Genomic DNA, 25,067 nt, shown 5'->3' with positions numbered 1-25,067 from the left:
TTAACCTTTAGCCTGCTGGAAGAAAGTGATTCTGTCTTTGCGACCAATGCAGACAAAGATGGGCCTGTGCAAATTTTGTGCAGGCTCATCTAGGTCTGCTCTTCTTGGTCTGCACTGTTAGCTATTCAGTCAGTAAATTTTCAGTGAACACCCCTTCAAACTAGAAATAATTCTGCATGCACACGGGCAGAATGTCCAGCTGTCCAGCACCTTTGGCCTCTAAGTGTGACCTTGATCTTAGACCTAGGGATCTGGTTCTTGCGCATGACACTTCGTCTCATAATGGTAATCATTCATGCTAAGTTACATCAAAATCCCACCATGCATGAAGAAGAAATGCTCTGGACAAACTTCAATTTGACCTTTGACCTCCAAATGTGACCTTGACTTTTGAGATAGGAACATGGGGTTTGCACAGGACACTCCTTCTCATTGAGGTAAACATTCATGCCAAATATAAACAAGATTGGTCCATGCATGTCGAAGTTATGGTCCTGACAAACTTCAATTTGACCTTTGAGATCCAACTGTGACCTTGACCTTTGAGACAGGAACATGGGGTTTGCGCACGATACTCCTTCTCATTGAGGTAAACATTTATACCAAATATAAACAAGATTGGTCCATGCACGTCAAAGTTATGGTCTGGACAAAATCAGACGGATGCACGGATGCACGGACACATGCACATATACCGACCCACCAAAGTGACGACTATATCGAGCTCACCGCAAGCGGGCTCAACAATAATAAATGGTACTGCCTCAATTGATTAACAGACCAGTTCATTTTAGAAATTTAAAAGGGTAAAGGTTAATCAGATATGACCATCTTTTATATGTAATAAGCAATTTGTTGCAGGAGGCCAAAAACATCCAAAGACCTATTATAGCATATATATTTCACCATGTCCTGGTTCCTCAGCATACCAGGTTTAAAGCGCTCTCATAAAAAAGCTTGTTATGATATATTTACAGCCTGGAGCACTCAACATATGATCCCTAGTACAGTGCTAAATTTTCTACCACCAGGCCAGAGAAACACACAAGGTCTTACAGTTCATACGAAGGGAAGAAAAACGTAAGAAACATATCTTAACCTTTACCCTGCTAAATTTTTAAAATGAACTGGTCCATCATTCAATTTGGGTACTACCATTTATTATTTGGAGGGGTGTTCACTGAAAATTTACTGACTGTATAGCGGACAGTGCAGACTGATCTTGGTCTGCACTGGTCGCAAAGGCAGAATCACTTGCACCATGCAGCAGGCTAAATGTTAATATTGAAAGTAAGGAGTTTTTTAGACTTAAACTAACATGATAAAAAATTATTCCCTTAATCAAATTAGAATACATTATTTCCTTCCTGTGTCTAGTGAGGTATAATCTTTGAAGATTTATGATAATTTAAGGCTTTTTTCCTGCCATTCACAATTCCAACTTATAAACTTGTTTTTTTTTTATTTCTAGGAATGTGGAGTATTTCTTTCACATTATCCAGTCCAACCATTGCTTCAATCCAATTATCCACTAAATTGTATAAAAAAAATCTGCCAAAAATACTCAACCATTATTCTGCCATGAAAAACCTATCAAAGTTATCACTAGGCTGGCAGGTAAACATCCCTGTATAGCCTGCTTCCCATCAACTTTCACTTCATTAATGAACTGTTTACATTTGTGATTTATTTTGTCTGCTGTGGTTTTTTTAGGTTTATACAATATGGAGATCTGAAGGCCTTCACAATGCTGCAAGTTTGTTATATTTGTATTATCATAACAGTAAAGGTATGGTAGTCTTGAACATTATCCAGCCTATCTGTTGATCCCTAGAGAAGCTTAGATATTCATTGCAATTATTATTACATATATAGTCCTTTTCATAGATGTAGTCACATGACCAATGATAAAAAGTCGTACTGACTCAAAGGCGGAGCCAAAAACAGAACTGACATCCAGCCGTGACGTCATCATGGTTTGACGTCGTACACAATTTACTACAAACAATGACCAAAGGCTGCAGATATTTGTATTTAATTTTTATACTTATAAGTAGAATGGTTTTAATAATAAAACAATTGTTGCCTTTTAGGTTTGGCCGATATGTGGATTTATCGAACAGATAAAAGCGATATCGACCAAGGGCGCAGCTGGAAGTTGATATCACTTTAATCAGGTCGATAATCCACATATCAACCTCACCAAAAGGCAATAATTGTATAATACCTGACAGAGAACATCAGGTCTTAAACCATTCATCATCATCCTCTTTCTCATGTGGAGAAGCAGTCATTTACTTGTGGAGAACATAAGTTATTGTTTTGAAGTGCAGGTATCAAATTCATGAACTCTGGTATGGGTAACCAGTTTGCAACTTTATACAGTTGGAAGCTGGCCAGAAACCCACTACCTAGACTTACAAAGTCTTTTCAGATCAGTAATCGGTAATAATGTTTATTTCTTTCTTCATAACAACACTGATATTTTCTCAGAAAAGCTTTTTCTCTCTAGGTTCATCTCTTTTTCATAAAGTGCTATTAGAGAGGATTATTTAATTCAAAGACTCTAACCACTGATGCCAGTCTACCAACTACTTTGAAATAGTTCAACTGTATTGGCATGAAATTCTGTTGTTTGAGCAAAAACTGCTATTTTGTGGGGATATCAATTCATGGTTTCAATCTTTTGAAGACAAATACATGGGAATTTCATTTGTTCATTGACCCAATCATGAACTCTACAATAACAATGTCTTCAAAAGTTACTATCATGCTGGACATGACTGATTCTGCCAATGGGTCTAGTGTAGATCTTGATCAGCCTGCACATCCATGCAGTCTGATCAAAATCTGCACTGTTCGCCATTCAGTCAGTACCTTTTTGGTAAACACATCTTTAAACAGTCAATGGCACAGTCCAAATTGATAGATGGACAAGTTTATTATACAAATTTAGCAGTGTAAGGGCTTTATAATGACGTCACAGTATGAAACAAACAATATATAATAAGTAATTCTCAAAGTAAATAAATAGGATTCTTACCGAAGCATAGCTCTGTATGCTTTCTGGGTCACCATACTACGACAGAATGGTTTTACAAACACCATCTTTCTTTCCTTTTAGTTTGATTAACTGTAGTTATTTCTTATTTATTCCACTTTTAAAGGTATTGTTTTTAATTTCAACTAAACATTCAAACACAGAGGCATTTAAATCATATTTAATATAATCTGTAACAGTATTACTTTAAGTAACTTTCCAAGTTTTAATAATTCATCCAAGTTTTCATGACATTTTCTACAACTTCCTACTGAAGTATGAGGATCAAGATATTTATGCATGTCTCATACTTCGAGTCCCCCCTCCACCCTGCTTCAAACCAATTATAATGCAAGGCTAGATTGTTATCAAATAACTTCTGTAAGTGATTTGGGAAATAAGCAATAGAACACATTTTAATAATTTCCTCTATTACAGTACATGGGTCTTTCAAAGCTGTTAAAATCTTTGACACTTTAAAGCACTGCGGTTCATGATTGATGTTTACAAAGTTTTGTGGAACAAACATTATGACTAAGTTAATAAGTAAAGTAGAGACTGCAAGTTCTTCTACACCTTCTACATATATCCTTAGGATGACCAGCACATTTTTATGCAATCTCGCCAGGTATACATGTGGTTTTGATAACACGGAAAATGATGTCAGATGACCTTCAGCTTTTTCCGGAAGTAAAGAAAATGAAAGTAAACGGGCTAAACTTGAAAACGGAAGTTGCATTTGCATTGGTCTACAGTAAGGTTTCAGGCGCATGGGTCATCCCATCTATATGTATGCACATGGACTTTTTTTTTTTTGGCTAATAGGGAGTCAATTTTCAGCACTTAGAAACAATTAGAGAATACCTGGGCCTTAGCATGACATGTCAGCTTTTCAGCTATGAAAAAGTATTTGAATTCCGAATAAACACAAGGGGTCTGTAATGGAGCAAGGGTAGATCTATATGGAGATTTTTCGAAGTTCATCAAATCGTTCAAAGGTCCTTTTTGATGTAGTCTGAAAGTGTCATTATATGCCTTGGATGTAAGATAATTTCCCTATTTGAGAGCTGCAGACCTAGACATTTCAGAAATATTTTCAAAATGAATTTAATGTAATAAATGTTGATTCTACAGAAGCGTTAAAGCGCCATCAGACGCTAATACATTAAGGCTGCAGAAAGCATATTACAAGAATTTTACAAAATTTAATGAATTTCACAAAAAGTAGCTGGTCATTAACAAACTTTCTAATATTTTCATTACTTGTCTATTACTGCCAACTACAGTAAAATATTATGTTAACTTTCTTTTATTATGCAATTCACTGCAGGAATGAAAGCAAAAAAATAGAGGAACCTTTAAAAGTGATGTCATGTAGCAAAAAAAATTAATCTGATACTTGATCTATCAGGTGCCCCCATCATTTATTATAATAGAAACCTGTCTATCATAATGCCAAGTTTGTACATCAGTTAATGGTTTTATGGACAGAAGCTCATCCATTAGATAATACTTCCAATTTGATTAGTTTTGACAATTTCCAATATTCTGACATAACAATTTTTGAAGTAAACCACTAAACATTATATTGCTTTTTTAAACCAGAACTGGTATCTATCAAAATCTGACACTTGCAAAATCTTTAAAATGAAGATAATTTTTTGTGAGAACTAGAGCAATCACTTAATGTGAGCCCCTCACCCCCCCCCCCCCCCCCCAAACTATATCACTTGTCAGAGGATTAAGAAAGTCCAAGGGGTGCAACTCTGCAATCTCTCAAATGACCCTGAAAAGATGTGTTTCATGGTGAACATGCTTTTGAAGATTCCGCAATTTAAGAGTGCATAACTCTCCAATACTTTAACCCATCCTGAAAAAAATGTCACAGACAATTCACACCCCATGGTCACATCATGTATGAAGTTCTGTTGCAATCCATTTAAGTGTGGTATAGCATTGGGCCACAAACTCCCATGTACCAATTATTGCATTGTAATCCATGGGCACATAACTCTGCAATGCTTGGTCTGACACTGAAATAAAATGTCACACTGATCTACACTTCCTGTAAGTTTCATTGGAATCCACTGCAATATATAGAAGTTTAGGCAAATGCTTTATATGGCGGGCATTTAAAAGAAAAAGCAATGCTGTTCTTATGTAAATACCATCTGCTAGAATTTCTTGAATCATTTAAAGAAGTTAAAGAATTTTCAAAATAGGCTTTAAAATGAGAACGTTATGAGCATTTAAATATTTTATCAAAATGGTGGCAGTTTTGTTTCCATAGCAACAAACAAGAGGGTCATGATGGCCCTATATCGCTCACCAGAGTTGATCTGGCCTACTGACCTAGTTTTTAACCCCAAAAGACCCAGTTACAAATTTAACTTAAAGATCATCAAGACAAACATTCTGACAAGTTTCATATAGATTGAGTCACAACTGTTGCCTTTAGAGTGTTCACAATCTTTTCCTTTGATTTGACCATGTGACCTAATTTTTGACCCAAAATGACCCAGATGAAAACTGTACCTAGAGATCATCAAGACAAACATTCTGACCAAGTTTCATAAAGATTGAGTCACAACTGTGGTCTATAGAGTGTTTACAAGCTTTTCCTTTGATCTGGCCTACTGACCTAGTTTTTGACCCCACATGACCCAATTTCAAACTTGACCAAGAAATCATCAAGGCGAACATTCTGACAAAGTTTCATAAATATTGGGTCACAACTGTGGCCTCTAGATTGTTCACAAGCTTTTCCTTTGATCTATAATACTGAACTAGTTTTGAACCCTCAGGACCCAGATTCAAACGTGACCTGGAGATCATCAAGACAAACATTCTGACCAAATTTCATAAAGATTGATCGCAACTGTGGCCTTTAGAGTGTTCACAAGCTTTTCCTTTGATCTGGCCTACTGACCTAGTTTTTGACCCCACATGACACAGATTCAAAAGTGACCTAGAGATCATCAAGACAAACATTCTGACCAAATTTCATTAAGACTGAGTCACAACTGTGGCCGAGCTTTTCCATTGATCTGGCTTACTGACCTAGTTTTTGACCCCATATGACCCAGTTTCGAATTTGACCTAGAAATTATCAAAATCAACATTCTGGCCAAGTTTCATAAAGATTGAATCACAACTGCGGCCTCTAGAGTGTTCACAAGCTTTTCCTTTGATTTGACCGGGTGACCTAGTTTTTGACCCCACATGACCAAGATTCGAACATGACCTATTGATTATCAAGACAAACATTCTGATTAATTCTCATGAGTTCCAAACTTAAATTGTGGTCTCTAGTGTTGACAAGATTTTCCTTTGATTTGGCCTAGTGACCTAGTTTTTGATCCCACATGACCCAGTTTCAAATTTGACCTAGAAACCATCAAGACAAACATTCTAACCAAGTTTCATAAAGATTGAGTCAAAATTGTGGCCTCTAAAGTGTTCACAAGTTTTTCCTTTGATTTGACCGGGTGACCTAATTTTTGACCCCACATGACCCAGATTCGAACTTGACCTAGAAATTATCAAGATAAATGTTCTGACCAAGTTTCATAAATATTGAGTCACAACTGTGGCCTCTAGAGTGTTCACAAGCTTTTCCTTTGATCTGGCCTACTGACCTAGTTTTTGAACCCACATGACCCAGTTTCGAACTTGATCTAGAGATCATCAAGGCGAACATTCTGACCAAGTTTTATAAAGATTTGGTCACAAATGTGGCCTCTAGAGTGTTCACAAGGCAAATGTTGACAGACGACAGACGCCGGACGCTGACGGATGCCGGACAATGACCATTCACAATAGCTCACCTTGAGCACTTTGTGCTCTGGTGAGCTAAAAACATAATGGCGGATTTATTAAATTTCTAGATACATATCTGAACTGTATTTACTTACTTCTGTAAAGCAATTTTACTACCTTTTCAAGCTATAATGAAAGAAATGTAATTACCATGTTTTACATCTTATACTCGAGAAATCTATCTAAAGGGTTATTTGCTAAATAAAGAATTCAGCAGTGTGTAAATGACGTCATAAACACACTAAAATGGCTGCCTTCTAAAATTTCAAACTGCCCATCTTCTTCAATAGTGATCTGATTTTAAAAATTCAAAATTCTTTTAGCTTTATGAAACGCTTGAGAATAGCTTTCATATAAAATTAACTTATTGTCAGGCTTTCCTTGCCCTTTAAAAATGCTTTAATTTGCAACCTCATGTGTGAAAATGTTAACTTTTATTGAATTTATATGAGTAACTGTTTAACCATGGTTTACAAACACTGTCTTATAAGACTCTCAAATTCCTTCATGTTAAGCGCTCTTTATGGAAATTTCTCACTTTATGAAAATGGATTCTAATCATGCTGGTCACAACTGACTCTGCCTTTGCGACCAGTGCAGATCATGATCAGCCTGCACATCCATGCAGTCTGAACATGATCTGCACTGTTCGCCATTCAGTCAGTATCTTTTTTGGTATAACACCCCTTTTTACAGTTAATGGTACTGTCCAAATTGAAAGATGGAAAAGTTCATTACAGAAATTTAGCAGGGTAAAGGTTAGCATAATTATGTGATATTATTTATTGAAATAACAGATAAGAAAATCTTGTCTACATTATAGTACATAGTCTATAAACTTGAAAAGAACAAAAAACAAAGATTCCCAATCATGATATTAGTTTCATGTATTTTTATTATTTATTTATTTCATGGTTTGATGAAAACCCAAACAGTGTGATACCACGCCAGCTGAGCTAAAATCATAGAAGATCTTGTCAAGTAATCTAACCCTTTGATCAGATCATATTTTTTATTATTTATGCCTGCTAGAGATAAAAATATTTACACAAAACGATGTTTCCTATGACTGACCATACTGAATCTAGTCCTTTTATGTCTATAAAAAAGCAATGAAACAACAAAGAAATATATACAAATCATGACTTTTCTGAATCTATCTAACTGATTAAACGTTCAAACTGCAAGAATAATACAATAATAAAAAGGTATCACTCCGTATTTTGTCAGGAAAAAATTGTTTTGTTCTGGCCACAGGAAATTCAAAATTTCATCAAATAAAAAAAAAACTCTACTTTTGGTATCTATCTATTCTTTCACTCTTGTTTCCAGGTCATCACTGTGTAAAGTACATAATAAATAAATATTTCATTTTTTTTTTTTTTTTTTTCATTTTTACGATAAAAAATGCAGAAGAAAAAAACCCTTTCAATATGATAACAGGTTTACTTGTAAGTTTTCAAAAACTCACATTTTCATTACAGCCTGTGAGCAGATGTTATTTATGTGATTCCACTTGGAACTCTGGGAAATACAATGTTTTGTAGCAGGAAGCAGTTATATTATGTTATGACAACAATTAATTAACAGAGAAAAACTTCAGACTCTATGCTATCAAGGATGCAAGCATTAAATTCTGTTTTCTCTTTCAGAAAATCTCCCAATTACTGAAAATTAGGTTCAAATTGTTCCTAAGCCCTGGTTAATCTGCCAATTATTTATCACAGAGAGAGAGTCAAGTTTCCAGAAATGACTGCCAGCTTTCTTTTAAACTTAGATTATAGATTTAAAGCCTGAAATGCATCATTTAAAATGCCAAATCCATTTAATGTCAGAATTATTATAATATCAGTAATGGTATTATTAAAATTATTTTATTTACGGGAATTTTGCTATTTGGTTAATTCAATTAACAGACATTGTGTAGCGTTTCTCGTATCAGGTGGCCTCGGTAGCTCAATAATGGTAGAGTGTTGGCGCGGTAGGTTCGAGTCCCAGTCGAGGCTGCACATTTTTTCCCGGGACAGTTACATTTGGAAGTTCTACTAAATGTTCACCCTTGGAGCCCATGTGGGGAGAAGCAGTTTGGCTTGGGTGTGCACTGAATTTGGTAATAGTTTGTGGCAGACATTGGTTAATAGAAATTAACAGCAACATCGATCCTAACTGGCTTTTTAATTATAAGTTTTGGAAAACAACATTTAAAGATTTGAGTGTCAATTTCTTCACACTACCTACTTACAGCCCCATTGAAGTAAAATTTAGCCTGTATATGAATTTGGTTAACAGTTTGTGGCAGACATTGGTTAATAGAAATTAACAGCAACATCGATCGTAACTGGCTTTTTTAATTATAAGTTTTGGGAAACAACATTTAAAGATCTGAGTGTCAATTTCTTCACACTACCTATTTACAGCCCCGTTGAAGTAAAATTTAGCTTGTATATGTTACTTCTACAAGGCCACAAAATCACCATCATATGGAGGTCACAGAGATATATTTAATGACATTAAAATCTCACTATTGCCAAAAATGGACTGACCAGGAGTTGTTAACCATTTACATTTTGGTTGTTTTTAAACATGAGTAGAAGATGTACCAATGTAATCAGCAAGATAATTAAAATGTAACTGGAGTGAAGGATTGGTCATTTTATGGTCAAGCAATCTTACATCCTGGAGATAATATTACACTTTCACAATGTGCTAAATAGTTTAGCTTATTTCAAACAAGTAAATATGTAATCAATGTGTAAAGGTAAACAAATAATACAGGAACTTCAATGGTTTAAAGGATTATAAACATTAAAAATAAATAACAGGATATATAATGTACATAAAACTAGACAAAGGTGCAATGAGATGTGATTTTACACACCCTGCAGCATTTCATGGATTCAAAAATAACAAACGGTTAGAGGAATTTGAAAAGAAACCTTTCAGAATCCTAAATATTTATTTCCTCTATCAAATAACGTACTAATTCTAAACAAAAACACATTTTTTTATCATATTTTGATTAAAATCTGTACATCTGATGTACTATGTGACTTTTCTGTTTGCACCAATTTAACTATAAAATGGTAATTTTTCTCCTCTCTCAAAATTATCATATAATGACTGATAATTCAAAATGTCAAAAATGCCATATTCCATTATTTTAGCACTGACCCCTAAACAAAATGTCCTGTCAATGTTATCTGCATTTTTATTTTCTGCAAATTTCCTCATTTTATTAATAATGCATTAAACCAAGAGAAATAAACAGCAGGGAAAAGTAATCATTTTTATTACATTTTTTTTTTAAACTTTCAGTGAATTTCTAAGCAATTAATATAACAGCAAGAGTCATAATTGGGGGGAAACGGAACAAAAAAAATCTTAAAAGTTTTGATAAACCTGTTTATCTAATAGAGCTATTTTTATGACACTTCACATCAAAGATAAACTATTACTTTCAACATCATTTCTTCCAACACTAAATGAGTTTACCAAACTGTTTTTTTTAGTATTTCAAGCAGACCAGAGAGTATGTTTTCCCATTAGTTTTTGTCTCTAATATTTAGCAAAAGATATATTTCAACTTTAACTGACAGGACCTACTGTGGTACTTAAGTTTTGATGCACACAGACAGTACTCAAAAATTGAAGCTCATATATACAAAGCAACAGAAAGTAAACCAAACAAACCTGGGGTCTGGCAATCACTACCATACATCTGTCACTCTGTTGGGTACATAAATTAATGCAGCTAAATTTATGCTTCTTTTGAGCTGCATTTCCACTGGATCACTTTCATTTATTAACATATAATTTAGTTGCTAAGTTACAGTGCAAAACATAAGACATTTACAAAACAAAGGAGGAATTGAATATTATTTAAAATAGGTCTGCTACACTTCTTCTAAGTAGTCTATCGCTACATAGTTTCTTAAAATTTTCTTCCAAAGCTATTGTGCTGGTAAATAAATGAACAAAATGAGTTCTATATATACAGTTACAATATTTCTGTTACAATGAATGAATGCTCTCTGACTTTTTACAGTTTCAAGTTTTGAGACTTATTCATAAATGAGCCGCGCCATGAGAAAATCAACGTAATGGCTTTGCGACCAGCATGGATCCAGACCAGCCTGCGCATCTGCGCAGTCCATGATTTTTCTAATGGTTTCTCTTATTTTAATAGGCTTTGAAAGCCAACAGCATCACCAGGATCCTGACCAAACTGCGCAGATGTGCAGGCTGGTCTGGATCCATGCTGGTCGCAAACGCACTATGTTGGTTTTTTTATGGCGCGGCTCAAATATATAATTTTAAACTTTACATTTAGTTCCAGGAAATAAACTGTGACATTTAATTAAAATATCTTTGAGAGATTCTCTGAGGAATGTAACCAGTATTAAGGTATTTTTGTTTTACTTTGACTTGTATTTCAAATTCTCTGTCAATTATATTCCCAGTGATTGATGAATGCACAATTATATCTGAAATCTATGGCTCTAACAATGAAATCAAAAGCGATCAATCCTGGATCTATTTTCCAGCCTAAAACAATATTAGCCATTATTCTCGAGATAGAAAATCAGTATCATTATTATGTGAGCTCCAGTACTGCTGTCTTTTCTCTTATGATTTTCTTGAAAAAAAGTATCAAAACCTAACATTACTGTTACATAATAGCACACTCTCGTATGTAAGGATCTGTGACGTCACCGATAAGGTCTGCTATCTAAAAATAGCACAGGACTCAATTTGCGGACAAACAACCAGTGCATTCATTGTACAATAGCATAAGTAAACCATAAATTTTGCATTTATTTCGTTATTTTTGTTCAGGTTTCTAGCCTGCTTATCGCAAACAAATGTTTTTTCTTCACTTTTTATTTCACTAAACTAACCAAAAACTCTTTATTTTATATCCATGGTAGAAATAACATACCGCTTTTTCATCAATATATATGTATGAATGGATGATGTTATTATATTATTCTGTTCATTTTGTGACACATCCAGTTTTAAAAAAGAATATTTAGAAAAAGTAGAATAACTCGGAAAAATGTATTAATACTAAATGGAAAGCGCTATTTAAAACAAAAATGTATTCACAGATCCAAATTGTTCTTCTTAGTTACCGTCATATATTAACATTATATTTTCGTAAAAAAATCTTCCGTTTTAAGTGTTTATGAATTTGATAGATCTACCTGTGAATGTAAAAAGAAATCTTATGATCGCATAATTTAAATTCATTGAAATTTCGAAATGTGATGAACGACATGTATATTTTAAAGTAAACTGTCATACACATCATTATTTTCGGCAAAATATTCAGTTATTCATTGAAACAGTTAACACCTCTGTGATATACATATGTTGTGTTTTATTACAAATGACCCCTTAGTGTGACATAATAAATTACAGATATTTGACTTTTGATAGTAATATTTAGATGCTATATCTGATAATAAATATGTTGGAATCTAATGCAACACCATAATTTTCTACCAAATCACGCATATATATTATGTATTTTAGTAAGTTTGACGGGTCCACAGCTGACATCGAGGATCATAATCAAGTTTGCGTCTTGTGTTGTGTGAATCAGTTGTTTAAAGTGAAATACATGTAGTTATTGAAGTTATGATTTTAATTCTGCTGATACATTCTTTGAACGTCATGAATCAAAATGATTTAGAATCTAGCATTAAAAGTTTCAACCACAAGTGCTCATCGGTGTGTCGCATTCGAAAATATTGTAAGTTTGTAACTTGTTATTAAGACTGTAAACCGTTCTTCTGATGCAGGTGTGCATACTATATGCTTTTGAATAGTGCTCTTTATTTGCTTAGTAGGCCCGTTTTGAATCGTTTTGTTAAAATAATATGTCTGTATATTTTGTATATTCCTTACATTCGTTCCAATATATTTCTTTAATTAGTTATGTATAGTTTCATGTCTTTTATTTATTCTGTTAACAGGTGCGACAATTTTATACAGGTGGCATGTTACTTTTTTAATTCCCAGATAGTTTATGTTTCGTTATATTTAGAAAACGCTCCCTTGTCCGCAATTCGCGCATTGCATTATGGTATAACTGCTGCATGTTCTATTTATAGAACACGAGAGAGTGCTATTCAGAAATTGTGCAATACAAGTAAATAACAAAAGCTACAAAATAATAAACAGAGACTCCTCCCTCTTCCACAATGACACATAAAAAAAGAAAATACACAACAGCAATAAATGGCAAGAAAATGTGCAAGAAAAAATAACTCAAACAGGCCTAAACAAAACAACTGACACTCCGAAAGATCATTTTATAACCATGACAGTAACTTCTATATACAGTATCACCTCAACTTAAGATATCTCCGAACAACAAACACCTCTCTTTAACGGCAGATAATTTCCTTCCAATATTAAAAATTTCATACATTAACCCATCCTTTATATAAGCAACAACCTCTACACAACAACCACAATTTTAGTTTTCCCTGAGTTGTTTGCTCTATAGAGGTTGCACTGTATTATATAACAGTGTAAATAACTCACCTGTAATCTAGGAGCCTCTCCAGCAGGTGTGTCACGGAGATGACAAACTGTGTCCCATTCTCATGTAACGTTGGCTCCGACTGCACACGTTCCAACAATCTGGAGAAAAATTTCATTTTTACACTTAGTTTCTCACCAATAATTTCATATCAACTTTGCTTTAACTGAAAATTGTTTTACTATATTCTCCCTTCACCAATTAACTAACACATGTTTTGGTGTATGTATTCCCAATACTGTCCAGTACCACAGTCTGTTTGTCATAACCTTCAGCATCTGTTCCTAATTTTCAATAAATTTGCACAAAACAAATAAATTTCATCCATACAAATGAAAACAAAGTTCTCTCATCAAATATTTGTTTTGATAAATAATGGTTGATCAAAGATTCCCCAAGAGGCAATATTTCTTCATTAAGGAGGTAGGTTACCTTGTTACCAGGGTAAATTCAAATTAGTTGAACCGCAGTGATTTTTTGTATTTCGTGTAATTAAATGTTTTAGCTGCTACAATCTCAGTTCCGTTTATCTCTGTCCCTTCAAGTACAATTTTTATCCAGGTCTGAAGTACATGACCCTCTTAGGGTATTTTATATAGAAAGAAGAAGGAAAATGCGGATATTTAACACTTTTCAGTGTATTTTGGTTTCATTGTTATCCGTAGAAGTCTGCATAATTAATAGTTTTACTAGTATGCGCATTAGCTTTCTAATAAAAGCTTAAAATGTATATGTCGCGGGGCTCGTGTTTCCATGGTAACGCATTTTCTCTCATTTTTTCAAGAATTATGTATGAAAACGGGGTTTTCGAGGGCTTCAGTGCCATTCTGTTATTGACCAACATGGAATATTTGGGTAATATGATTAGCAAAATACCAAGAACTTTACATGGTACTGTGTTTTTCTTAAAGTTTAGAGTAACCATGGCAACAGAGATGTTTAAAATAGCTTATATGTTGCTTTTTATCGTAATTTCTTATAAAAAATATTATATAAAATTATCTTTCTTGTTAATGTAGCTTTAAAACATCTTATTTCTAACGTTAGTAATATTTTCGTATGAATTGCAGTTAATTTAACAAATTTCACAGCTTAAAATACTTACAGCAGTGCCCGTCGTCTGACATTTTTATTGAAAAATCGTTTTGCATGCTGCTATTATTCTCATGGATATTGTTGAAATGAAAATAAAAAGCCGAAGCTGTGTTCCTTAAATAGACCAGTGTCAACGCTTTTGAATTTTACAATTAGACATATAGGTCACGGGCTTCGTTTCCATGGTAACATCAATTTAATTCAAGACACCACAATTTTATACTGGAATTTGAACAATTTTAGAGCTCAGTTTTAGTATTTAAGTAACAAATTATCAACGGAAATTGGGAAATAGGTATAACAAATCAAACTGCCCAATTTTTATTTGTAAATGACCGTAATAAGTTACCTTTCAGCCAACTATATTCCCAATCACATCAGTTACTATCACACATTTTCTTACATTCCGCATAACATTTCAATATAATTACATAAAAGAAGCAAAATATTGATCATTTTTCAGAGCAAAAGACTAATAAAAAGTATTTCAGCAAATAATGACTGTTTAAAAATAGTTCAGATAAAGAAAAAGCACAGAATAACGTACTTTCAAAATAAAAGCCATTATTTTTGCGCGGTAACTGACACGTAACGTCCTGACGTCAATGACGTCATTTTAAGGCAACAATGTTTTGAAGCGTTTCTGCGGCAATTCATTCATTATTTCTGCATTATTAAACCATTAAACATAAGATTGGAGGCAGGTTCAAGATTTATTTCCAGAAGAATGGATATACAAACACATTTAGTTTGTCGTAAACATCGTCGTAAATCGTCACGTTAGCTTCCGGTTGGACATGCGCACTTACAAATATCAAGGTAACCTACCTCCTTAAGCACAATTCATGAATCAGTTTTTTATTATCTTGTCTTCACAGTTTACAAAATCAACTGATGCATCTACAAGTTACTCTCCCATTTCTAACTTCCACTGAACGATAGCCAATACAACTGCACTTCATATATATATCTGTACCATCTCTTCCTTGTATACAATCTGACCAATGCATAATATTAACCACCCTTTCTTTAATATCAAAAGAGCCTTTTTTAAAAAATGTTTATAATCTCAGATTTTTAAACAAAATAACTGAACCACTGTTCATACAATATCTGAGTATAATAACATTAAAAAGTTGGCACTCCAGATGTATCAATACTTGCAAAATCAATAGTTCAGATTCTTAGGACACTCAATGTTTCAACAATTTGTTATAAATTAAAATTTCCTGTAATTTCCTAAACAAATTAAAAACCTGCCTGAACTGACACCTTTCAGAATGACAACAAAAAAGTTCTACTGCTTTACTAAACACCTGTATATTTATTCTGCCACAAACTGCCTTCAGGTACAAAATGTAGAACAAACAGGAAGTGAAGCTGGCAAGTTTTGAAGAAATTTTAGTTACAGCCTGCAGCATTTTTAGTGGCCTATCGCCTATCACTTGAAGTCCATACTACCCTGCTGGCTAGAAATGCTATACCACTGTATGAAAACACTGGACAACAATTCTAATATCAGATCTTATTTTGAACTAAAACCATATTATCTCTTCTTTTTTTTCAACGACTGGTTAACAATTCAGAATTAATTTTGTTATCAACTGCAGCTGGTTAACAAGATAATCTTGAGTATTACTGCGATGTTATTTAATTATTTTATACTACCAAGAAAACACCTTACTTTCTACAAAACAATGAAAGCTTCCAAGTTCTATTCTAATGTCAATATTTTGAACTGAAAAATGCTAATAAGACAGCTACACTACGTCAGCCCGGCCTGTCCTCACCAGACTATTTTTGTACATTTTTTCTTCCTAATAATATTACATTTCACTAAATACTGATTTCTCTTCAATTATGCCAAAAACTTTTTTTCTGTTTCGCCACACTTTCCTACAATGAAGCTTCAAACCCCTTTTAATCAAGTTCCTTGAAACACCATGCCTGAATTAAAATATACAGTAATTAAGTCAACACGCTAATTAACTTCTAAATTAAATTCCCCTTGAACATTTTATTCGCATTTAAGCACTGACTGTAATCAGAAATACAACCAAAGTCATTGCAGCCCCACAGTGTTCAGTATAGCAGGTAATCTATTGAAAGAATCTCTGCAAACAACTGTTTCTAGTAAACTAGCATGATCTCTATCAAAGTTATCATTATCACATTATAAACATGCTGTGAAATGGCACTTCTTTATTATTATATCACAGTAAGTCAGCTTCTGTATCTTTGGAAACAATTAAGAATCCATTCAATTCTCCCTCTGGGAAAATTAATTATCTTTTTATAATCTGTATGGAACATGTTTCTAAAAGCAAGATCTTACAGAGGCATCACTATAAATGTATTTCTGTTCATTCCAAAATTTCAGTTGTTAGAAATATGTGAAAAATATTGTTGAAAGCACAGATATTTATAAAAATTGGCAATTTTACCATGATAAATATTATTTTGGTCATAAAGGAATTATTTTATTGTGGTCAACAGCAAAAGATTTCCCAAACCCATAATGTTAAAAGTGTTTTTATTTACATACAATATTTTCTAAAATAATGAATAAATTGCAAACTATTGCAATCAGTTTGATAAAACAATCGTTCTTCATGAAAGAAAGCTTGAAGTTTACTTCATTTAGCGACTTTCAGTTTTTACAGCATTTTGGCAGTAACCTTCACCTTTATCAAAAGTCAACATTATTTGACTCTGACAATTTGCAACAGAATATATAAAAACAACTATTGGCAGAGATATTAATGACAACAAAGAAATTATTTTTCATAACTGCAATACCAATTAAGAAATGAAATGATTTTTTCCGGTGTTCATGCGAAATGAACCACAGAATAGGATCGGCAAATCCATGAATCGCAATCGCACTAGCGATTCATGTTTAATTTGCCGATCCTATTCTGTTGTTCATTTCGCATGAACACCGAAAAAAATAGTTTCATTTCTTATATTTACATTATTTTTCCTTTCCATTTGTAAGCTATATAATATTATGAATTGCATATAATTTGTAGCATTTAGCATTAAAATCAGCTTCCCGGCCATTCTGTTCACCAGACGGAACAACTGCGACGTCATCTAAGGAACGTTCTCCCTGACTATACGCGGACGTCGTCTAAACAGCGGTCGGTTATCACAAAGCAGCTATGACGTAACTTTTGAGCCTTTCCTTTTGCTGTTCATATGAAATGAACGTCAAAAGTTTCAATGGAAAAGAATAGGGCAAATGTAAATATTTATATTTTCACAATGAATTTAAATAAAAGCAAAGTTGTTCAGTTAGCCGGACACTTTTTTAGATTTAGCACTCTTTTTATGCGCTATTCTATTTTACCTGAGCTTCAAGTTCTCAGAAATGACAAACACTCTGCTGTAAGCCAAGTACAAAATCATTCAAAGTTCATCATGACCTAACCACTCCTCCCAAGAATTTTTTAAGTTAATCAATCAGAACAGTAGTTTATTGCTGGTAATCCAAAGGTTTCTTGTGCTAGATCTGTCACATTGTTGATCTTGTAGGGAATCACATGTTAAAATATTATTAAAACCTTGAAATTATAATGTATTAGGGTGAATCAAAAATTATACGAACACATGCTTGAAAAATGAAAAATCAGAGTTATTTCTACTAGGCTTGTTTATTTTTCCTCTCATACATGTATGTGCTTTATTTCTGTGATTAACTAGTAAATATTGGAGTCAGGAAAATTTCAGTGATTTATAGCACATGAGTACACTATACAATTACTCAACTAAAAAACCTAGTCTAAACAGCAATCACTACTGGCTCATTGTTTAACCAACTAATTTCTGCCAGCAGTCTTTCAAATTATACAATTAATGTAACATCAGGTCATTTAAAATGTTCATCTTTGAAATATTTAAATTTTCACAGAGCTGACAAAACCTGGTCTGCATTTTAAGATGGGGACATGTACCTCATAGAGCAGCATACAGATATTAAAATTTGTGCTTTGTTGGGAAGAACTCTTTTGGAAAAACATGACATTGTTAAAAGATACTCAGATTTCAATCCTGTGATATGCAGATCTTAAAGAACAGCAGTAGCCCTAGCGATGTAAGGAAAAGTAGGGAGTCTGTGCAAGATAATTCCAGCAGGGCAACCTTAATCAATCAACTGAAGCCAATGGATTTTGGTTTAAATTGTATATACATGTATAAAACTATTTTGCTCCCAGTTATGATCAGATGATCAGAGATTGATTGTTGGGAGTATCTCTATAAATGTAGAAGAAGACTGACTATAGATATGAGGAATACAGTATGTAATTCTTAGGTACTGTATTTGAGACATTGTTTTTTGTCAAACCTGAAGGTTTATATGTGTTTTAGAGAACACATGAATACTGTTAAATAAATAAATATGTAATTTTTATTTGATTTGTTCAGATTGTGTTTGTAAATGTCAGCTAGTGTCCACATACTTTTTTATTCACCATCATACGTAGGCAACTAGATTTTCTTCTATAAGACTGGGATATTTTAATCATCAGCATATTTGCTATATCTATATATAATACTATCAAAGTTGGCAAAATATATGAAAAAATATCTAAAGATTCTGTATAATTTAAAGCTATAAAAGATATAATAATATCCAATGCTCTCATACAAGACTACAAAAGTTTGCAAATATATATGAGCCGTGCCATGGAAAAACCAACATAGTGGCTTTGCGACCAGCATGGATCCAGACCAGCCTGCGCATCCGCGCAGTCTGGTCAGGCTCCATGCTGTTCGCTAACAGTTTCTCCAATTCCAATAGGCTTTAAAAGCGAACAGCATGGAGCCTGACCAGACTGCGCGGATGCGCAGGCTGGTCTGGATCCATGCTGGTCGCACACCCACTATGTTGGTTTTCTCACGGCGCGGCTCATATGAAAAATATCCTATGCTTCCATATAAAGGCTATAAAACTTAGTAATATAGATGAGAAATAACCTGTTTCCATATAAAGCTAATAAAAGAAGACAAAATATATGAGAAATACCCTATGATTTTAACAATGAGGCATACTTATTTTAAGTTGTTATATCTTAATGTTTTTAAAGTAAACTCTTTTTCAACAAATGTTAACACTTTTACTTCACTTTGTAAATATTTTCAAAATTCATTTATTCTTTATAAGAGCAAAAACAGTGAAAGCTGAAAAATCCTTTCAACAGAGAATCCGATCCTAACTATGATATGTTTTTAAGTGTCCTGAAGTGATAGACACCAAGTACATCTGCTCATGTCACAACAGCCAGGAAAACATATTCCATGAGAAAGGAGTTCCAATTTTCAAGATACATGTATAAGATAAGACACTTCTTCTAAAACAAAATGGCACCTTCATGATATATAAAATTTAAGAAATTCAGCTATTAAGATATAATGATAGTGCCAATATATTCAAACTAGACAAGATATACTGCTGTCTTTATTACATAGAGAATAAATCTGGGAAATTTAAATCAGATCTGTCAAAACAACATAGTGTATAGCTCTCAATATAGGTAACATTATTTCATATAATTACTATGAATGAATATGCATGAACCCCATATTACACACAGCTGAGATAAAGTGGTCAGGGTGTCTTGGATCGAATCACTCTGTCTCTGTCAGCTTCCAGACCATCCTACTATATCACAGCTTGACAGTTTAATGGATAGACTAAGTAAATTAAATTGAATCATTTGCAAATTTGCAAATCTAGAGTTATCACTAAATCTAATTATTACTCCACAAAATAATGTGCTTTAAAATTTTAAAGTAGTTTGTGTCACCAACTTGAGTGGGTGAGGTGCATGGATGACCCCCACCATTGTCCATCCAGAAAAATGGTAATTACATGTATAAGTTTCATTGATTGAACCACTTTACAACTGTGGAATTAGTTTGCTCTACAGACTTTTTGCAACGTTCATACTGACCACAAGATCAACCCAACCCACCACAACATATCTTCTATATACCCTTCTAAATTTCCTACCTCTTTAACCTTTAGCCTGCTGGCGGGCAAGTGATCAACCCAACACACCACAACATATCTTATATATACCCTTCTAAATTTCCTACCTCTTTAACCTTTAGCCCGCTGGCAGGCAAGTGATCAACCCAACACACCACAACATATCTCCTATATACCCTTCTAAATTTCCTACCTCTTTAATCTTTAGCCTGCTGGCAGGCAAGTGATCAACCCAACACACCACAACTTCTAAATTTCCTACCTCTTTAACCTTTAGCCCGCTGGCAGGCAAGTGATCAACCCAACACACCACAACATATCTCCTATATACCCTTCTAAATTTCCTACCTCTTTAACCTTTAGCCTGCTGGCAGGCAAGTGATCAACCCAACACACAACAACATATCTCCTATATACCCTTCTAAATTTCCTACCTCTTTAACCTTTAGCCTGCTGGCAGGCAAGAGATTCTGCTTTTGCAACCAGTGCAGACCAAGATCAGCCTGCAAAGATCATAGTCTGCACTGTTCACTACTCAGTCAGTAAATTTTCAGTGAACACCCTTCAAAAAATAAATGGTACTGCCAAAATTAAATGATGGACCAGTCGATTTTAGAAATTTAGCAAGGTAAAAGTTGCAGGAGTAGATGTATCAGAGTAACTAAGAATCTTCTTAGTATCATCCCTATTGGTGAGATAATCCTGGTATGGCTGAAAATAGAAATAGATGAAAATAGCTTACAAGATTTAAAAAAAAAAAAACACAGAACAATTTGACTCCTCCTGCAGAAGATTTCTTTTCTTCCTCGCTCAGGGCCGGAAAAGTAAATTTACTTGCCCAACATTCTTTGGAATAGGGTTGAAATATTTTCAAGTTCTATGCGCAAACAGACAGGTTTTCCCTCTTAGAAATCAATGTAAAGTCATACTCTTAATTTCCTATTTAAGAACAAGAATGAATAGGACAATCTGGATACAGCATTGAGAGACTGAGAGCTGGTTCACTGACAGGGCAAACACTAAAATACTACTTGAAGACTCAAGTGGTTGCAGCACTCAGTGTAAACAACAGTTTACTGCTCTCTGTAAACATGCACTTTCAAGCAGACAGGAACTATATTACACTGTGCATGCATTCAAGTGCATGCCAACACTAGCCACACCCTGCGAAAGTGCTTTTATTAAAGATTTCCTTCCTTCTCATATTTTTACTCGGTGCATTAAATGCCAGCAGAGGATTTCATTGATTACTTGCTGTGCTTTTCTCAAGGTCAATGAAAGAAGTAAGAAGACTAGTGGTGAAAGTACCAGCTATAATGTTTACTTCAAGTATGGCAATTATGCTTTTTACATCAGATATGATTCTAAAATTAAGCCAACGTGTCTCACAGACCGCTCATTATTATGATTCTTTGGTTGCCAACATTCTGTGTAAATTATAGGAACAAAATTTTAATATTACTAAAACAGAGTGAGTGAAAAAAAATGAAATATACTGAGTAGCTGGAAAATTTATTCCAAGTTAGATGTATTATTGTGATATATATTCAGGCAGGGTGCCATCTTCTGGCACCTGGAATAGACATCAGGCAGTGTGCCATCTTCTGGCACCAGGAATATATCTCCAGGAGTATGCCAACTTCTGGCACCAGGAATATATCTCCATCAGTGTGCCAACTTCTGACACCAAAATTAGATGTTATACATCATATTATAAACATAATTCTAACATGACCAGCAAATAACCTACATATATGTAGAGCAAAATCTATCTCGGGTTATTCTGCGATAAACCACTTGCGTGCAATGATGTCATCCAATCCAGGTGCGTAGCATGGTCGTAAAAAGTAGTTACCATTTTTTCTTACACTGTTGATACTAGTATGTTGTGTTAGAATTGAAATAATAAGTTCCCAAATGTGATTTATCGTAGAATACCCCAAATTTTTCGTTCTTATGCAAAACAATATATCACTCAGGCCTTCGTGATATATTCTTACGCATAAGAACTCAAAACTCGGGTTATTCTATGATAAACCACGTTTGGGAACTTATTATTTTTTAAATGACCTGACATCACAACAAATTTGTTTTACTGTCAACTATTACTTGTATATCTTAGCTACAGCTGGATGACCCTTGAAAGAAAAGTTTAAATAATGCTTAAAAGTAAAATGTCTTTTTGCCTTGAAAATCAGTCACACAGTATCAAACTTATAAAGTGCATTTAGGATGCTAAGTGCTAATTCTAGAGATTCAGGCAGTCTACTAAATGTTGTAGAAGAAGAGACCAGAGACCGCAAATTCCTACTACTGATGATAACATGTGCATAAACAACTTTTAATGCTTGCCACTGGAAGCTATGAAAAGAAATGAACAATACCTTATATTAACAGCATACATTCTAAACCATGAAAGTTCTTATGCTGATTTATACAATAGTCTGAACAAAACATAACTATCTTGTAGCAACAGACATACACAATGTAAACACATCATCTTTATATGTTCTCGGATGGAACAGTCATAGTTTCTTTTGTTTTGTCTTGTTTCTTTGTTGTTGTTTTTATATACAAAAAGAGGGGAGGAAAACATGCCACCACTTAAGTCATCAAACCTTTAACAAGACTAAAGAAGTCAGTGTTAACTGTCATTCTGTTATATTGTGTCTGCACAAGTATAGATCATGTTCAAATTTTAGAAGTATTTTTTGCTTAACCCTTACCATGCTGGACAAGATTGATTCTGCCTATGCGACCAGTGTAGATCATGATCAGTCTGCACATCCATGCAGTCTGATCAAGATCTGCACTGTTCGCTATTCAGTCAGTATCTTTTTGGTAAGCGCCCCTTTTAACAGTTAATGATACTGTTCAAATTGAAAGATGGTAAAGTTCATTATAGAAATTTCGCAGGGCAAGGGTTAAGAAACAGCATATCCCAAACAGTGACTGTAGTGACTGTAAAAACAGCGACTGTGTTGCATAAGAACCTCACACTTTCAGTCAAATTGTTTAACTGGGAAACAAATTGGAATTCTTCGTTTTTCCTTTAAACAAACTGACAAATGAACAAGTGAATTCTGTGGTATACTATTATTATAACATCTTACCTACTATCTGATCTACGTCGTAATTTCTTGTCTGGTGTCCGACATTTTGAACACTTACAGTCACTCGCACAAAAAATAGTTGACTGTCTCCTGTACTGAAGACTTTTTAATTTCACCATTTTAAAAATCCGGTTTTCATCACAATTTAAGCTAAATCATTAAGAAAAATCGTCTCTTTTCATTCTCTCTTGAAAACCTCGTAGTTACACCTTTGAAGTTTTAATACCAAAGTTATTCCAGACTGGTCTTTGATTACTTTACTATAAGTTTTGTTTTTTCATCTGCTTCTCTTTTCATTATTGAGAACTGATCTTCACCTGCTGGTAACTGACATTTCTCACAATTAAAACAAGTGCATTACTGTAAAGAGTCATTTACCATGCCATTGTCTAGTATCTTTTGTAAATTCTGTTTAATCAAGTAATAATAATATTAAACTCTCCGTTTCACATTTTTAATACCAGGTAATGAAGATTCTTCCATTTTCTAACTTTTTTCCATGTTTCTGTTAATAATTCATATCACACAAACTGTTAAGTCCATGCCATAGAGATCTTGAACCAAGCAAGTTGAAAAAAGTTATTAGTTTTATTGTAAATCTATTAATCCATTTCATTTTATTTTCCTATAAAAGGACAAATTTCACCTTGTATCATTTTTTTTTTTCAATTTAAATTTCACAATTATGACCCCAATTTGGTCAAATTAAATTCCATGATTGAATAATTCAATGTCATATCTGCCAACACTGTTTTCTAAACTGATTAAAAGCGTCTTTAAAGCCACACATTTCAAACAAGCTCAACAGTTAATGATTCCTCTACTATTGTGATCATATCGACTGTACATAATATTTTAGCGACTACAAAGACGTTGTCACGGTAATCGTTTTGACAAATTTACAGGGTATTATGAGAAGTAAACAATTAAGACCATTAATGACAATACTGTTCAATCTCATAGAAAAGATCGTGTTACTCTGACAACCATATCTTAAAATGTTGACCTGATTTAGTAGCGTTGCATGATAAAAATTCATAATAACTTTAGAAAATTTGACAGATTATAATTTTTTCAGTGTGTTGAAAAATATTCTGTAAAGAAATGCAACTCAACAATGTCCTCCATTGTAACCGTAACCTAAAATAGTTCCTGTACAAAATGACAAGGCGGTTCTAAAAGTAACTGAAACATTGCCAGACACATACACTCAAATTTTTTTAAAAATGCCTCATCCATGTTACAATCATTTCATTCTTGAAACTTGTATTAAATATTTTGATATTCAGATGCTAATACCAAACATCCATGCAGTCTGATCAAGATCTGCACTGTTCGCCATTCAGTCAGCATCTTTTTGGTAAGCACTCTTTTAACAGTTAATGATGCTGTCCAAACTGAAAGATGGACAAGTTCAATATAGAAATTTAGCAGGGTAAGGGTTAAAGGTCTATT

The 25,067-nt window shown here is 33.8% G+C and overlaps 1 protein-coding gene across 1 annotated transcript in view; it reads right to left on the bottom strand.

Moving 5' to 3' along the window:
* LOC123529857 (dedicator of cytokinesis protein 3-like) overlaps positions 1-25,067 on the bottom strand; it is a 213,829-nt gene that overhangs the window by 38,772 nt on the left and 149,990 nt on the right. The window contains exon 39 of the mRNA XM_053520723.1: positions 13,412-13,510. Coding sequence (XP_053376698.1) covers positions 13,412-13,510 — 99 coding nt within the window. The remainder of the gene's footprint in view (positions 1-13,411; positions 13,511-25,067) is intronic.

This window comes from Mercenaria mercenaria, chromosome 13, assembly GCF_021730395.1.
Source record: "Mercenaria mercenaria strain notata chromosome 13, MADL_Memer_1, whole genome shotgun sequence".
NCBI classification, from domain to species: Eukaryota; Metazoa; Mollusca; class Bivalvia; order Venerida; family Veneridae; genus Mercenaria; species Mercenaria mercenaria.
This window is presented reverse-complemented; position numbering and strand designations above follow the sequence as displayed.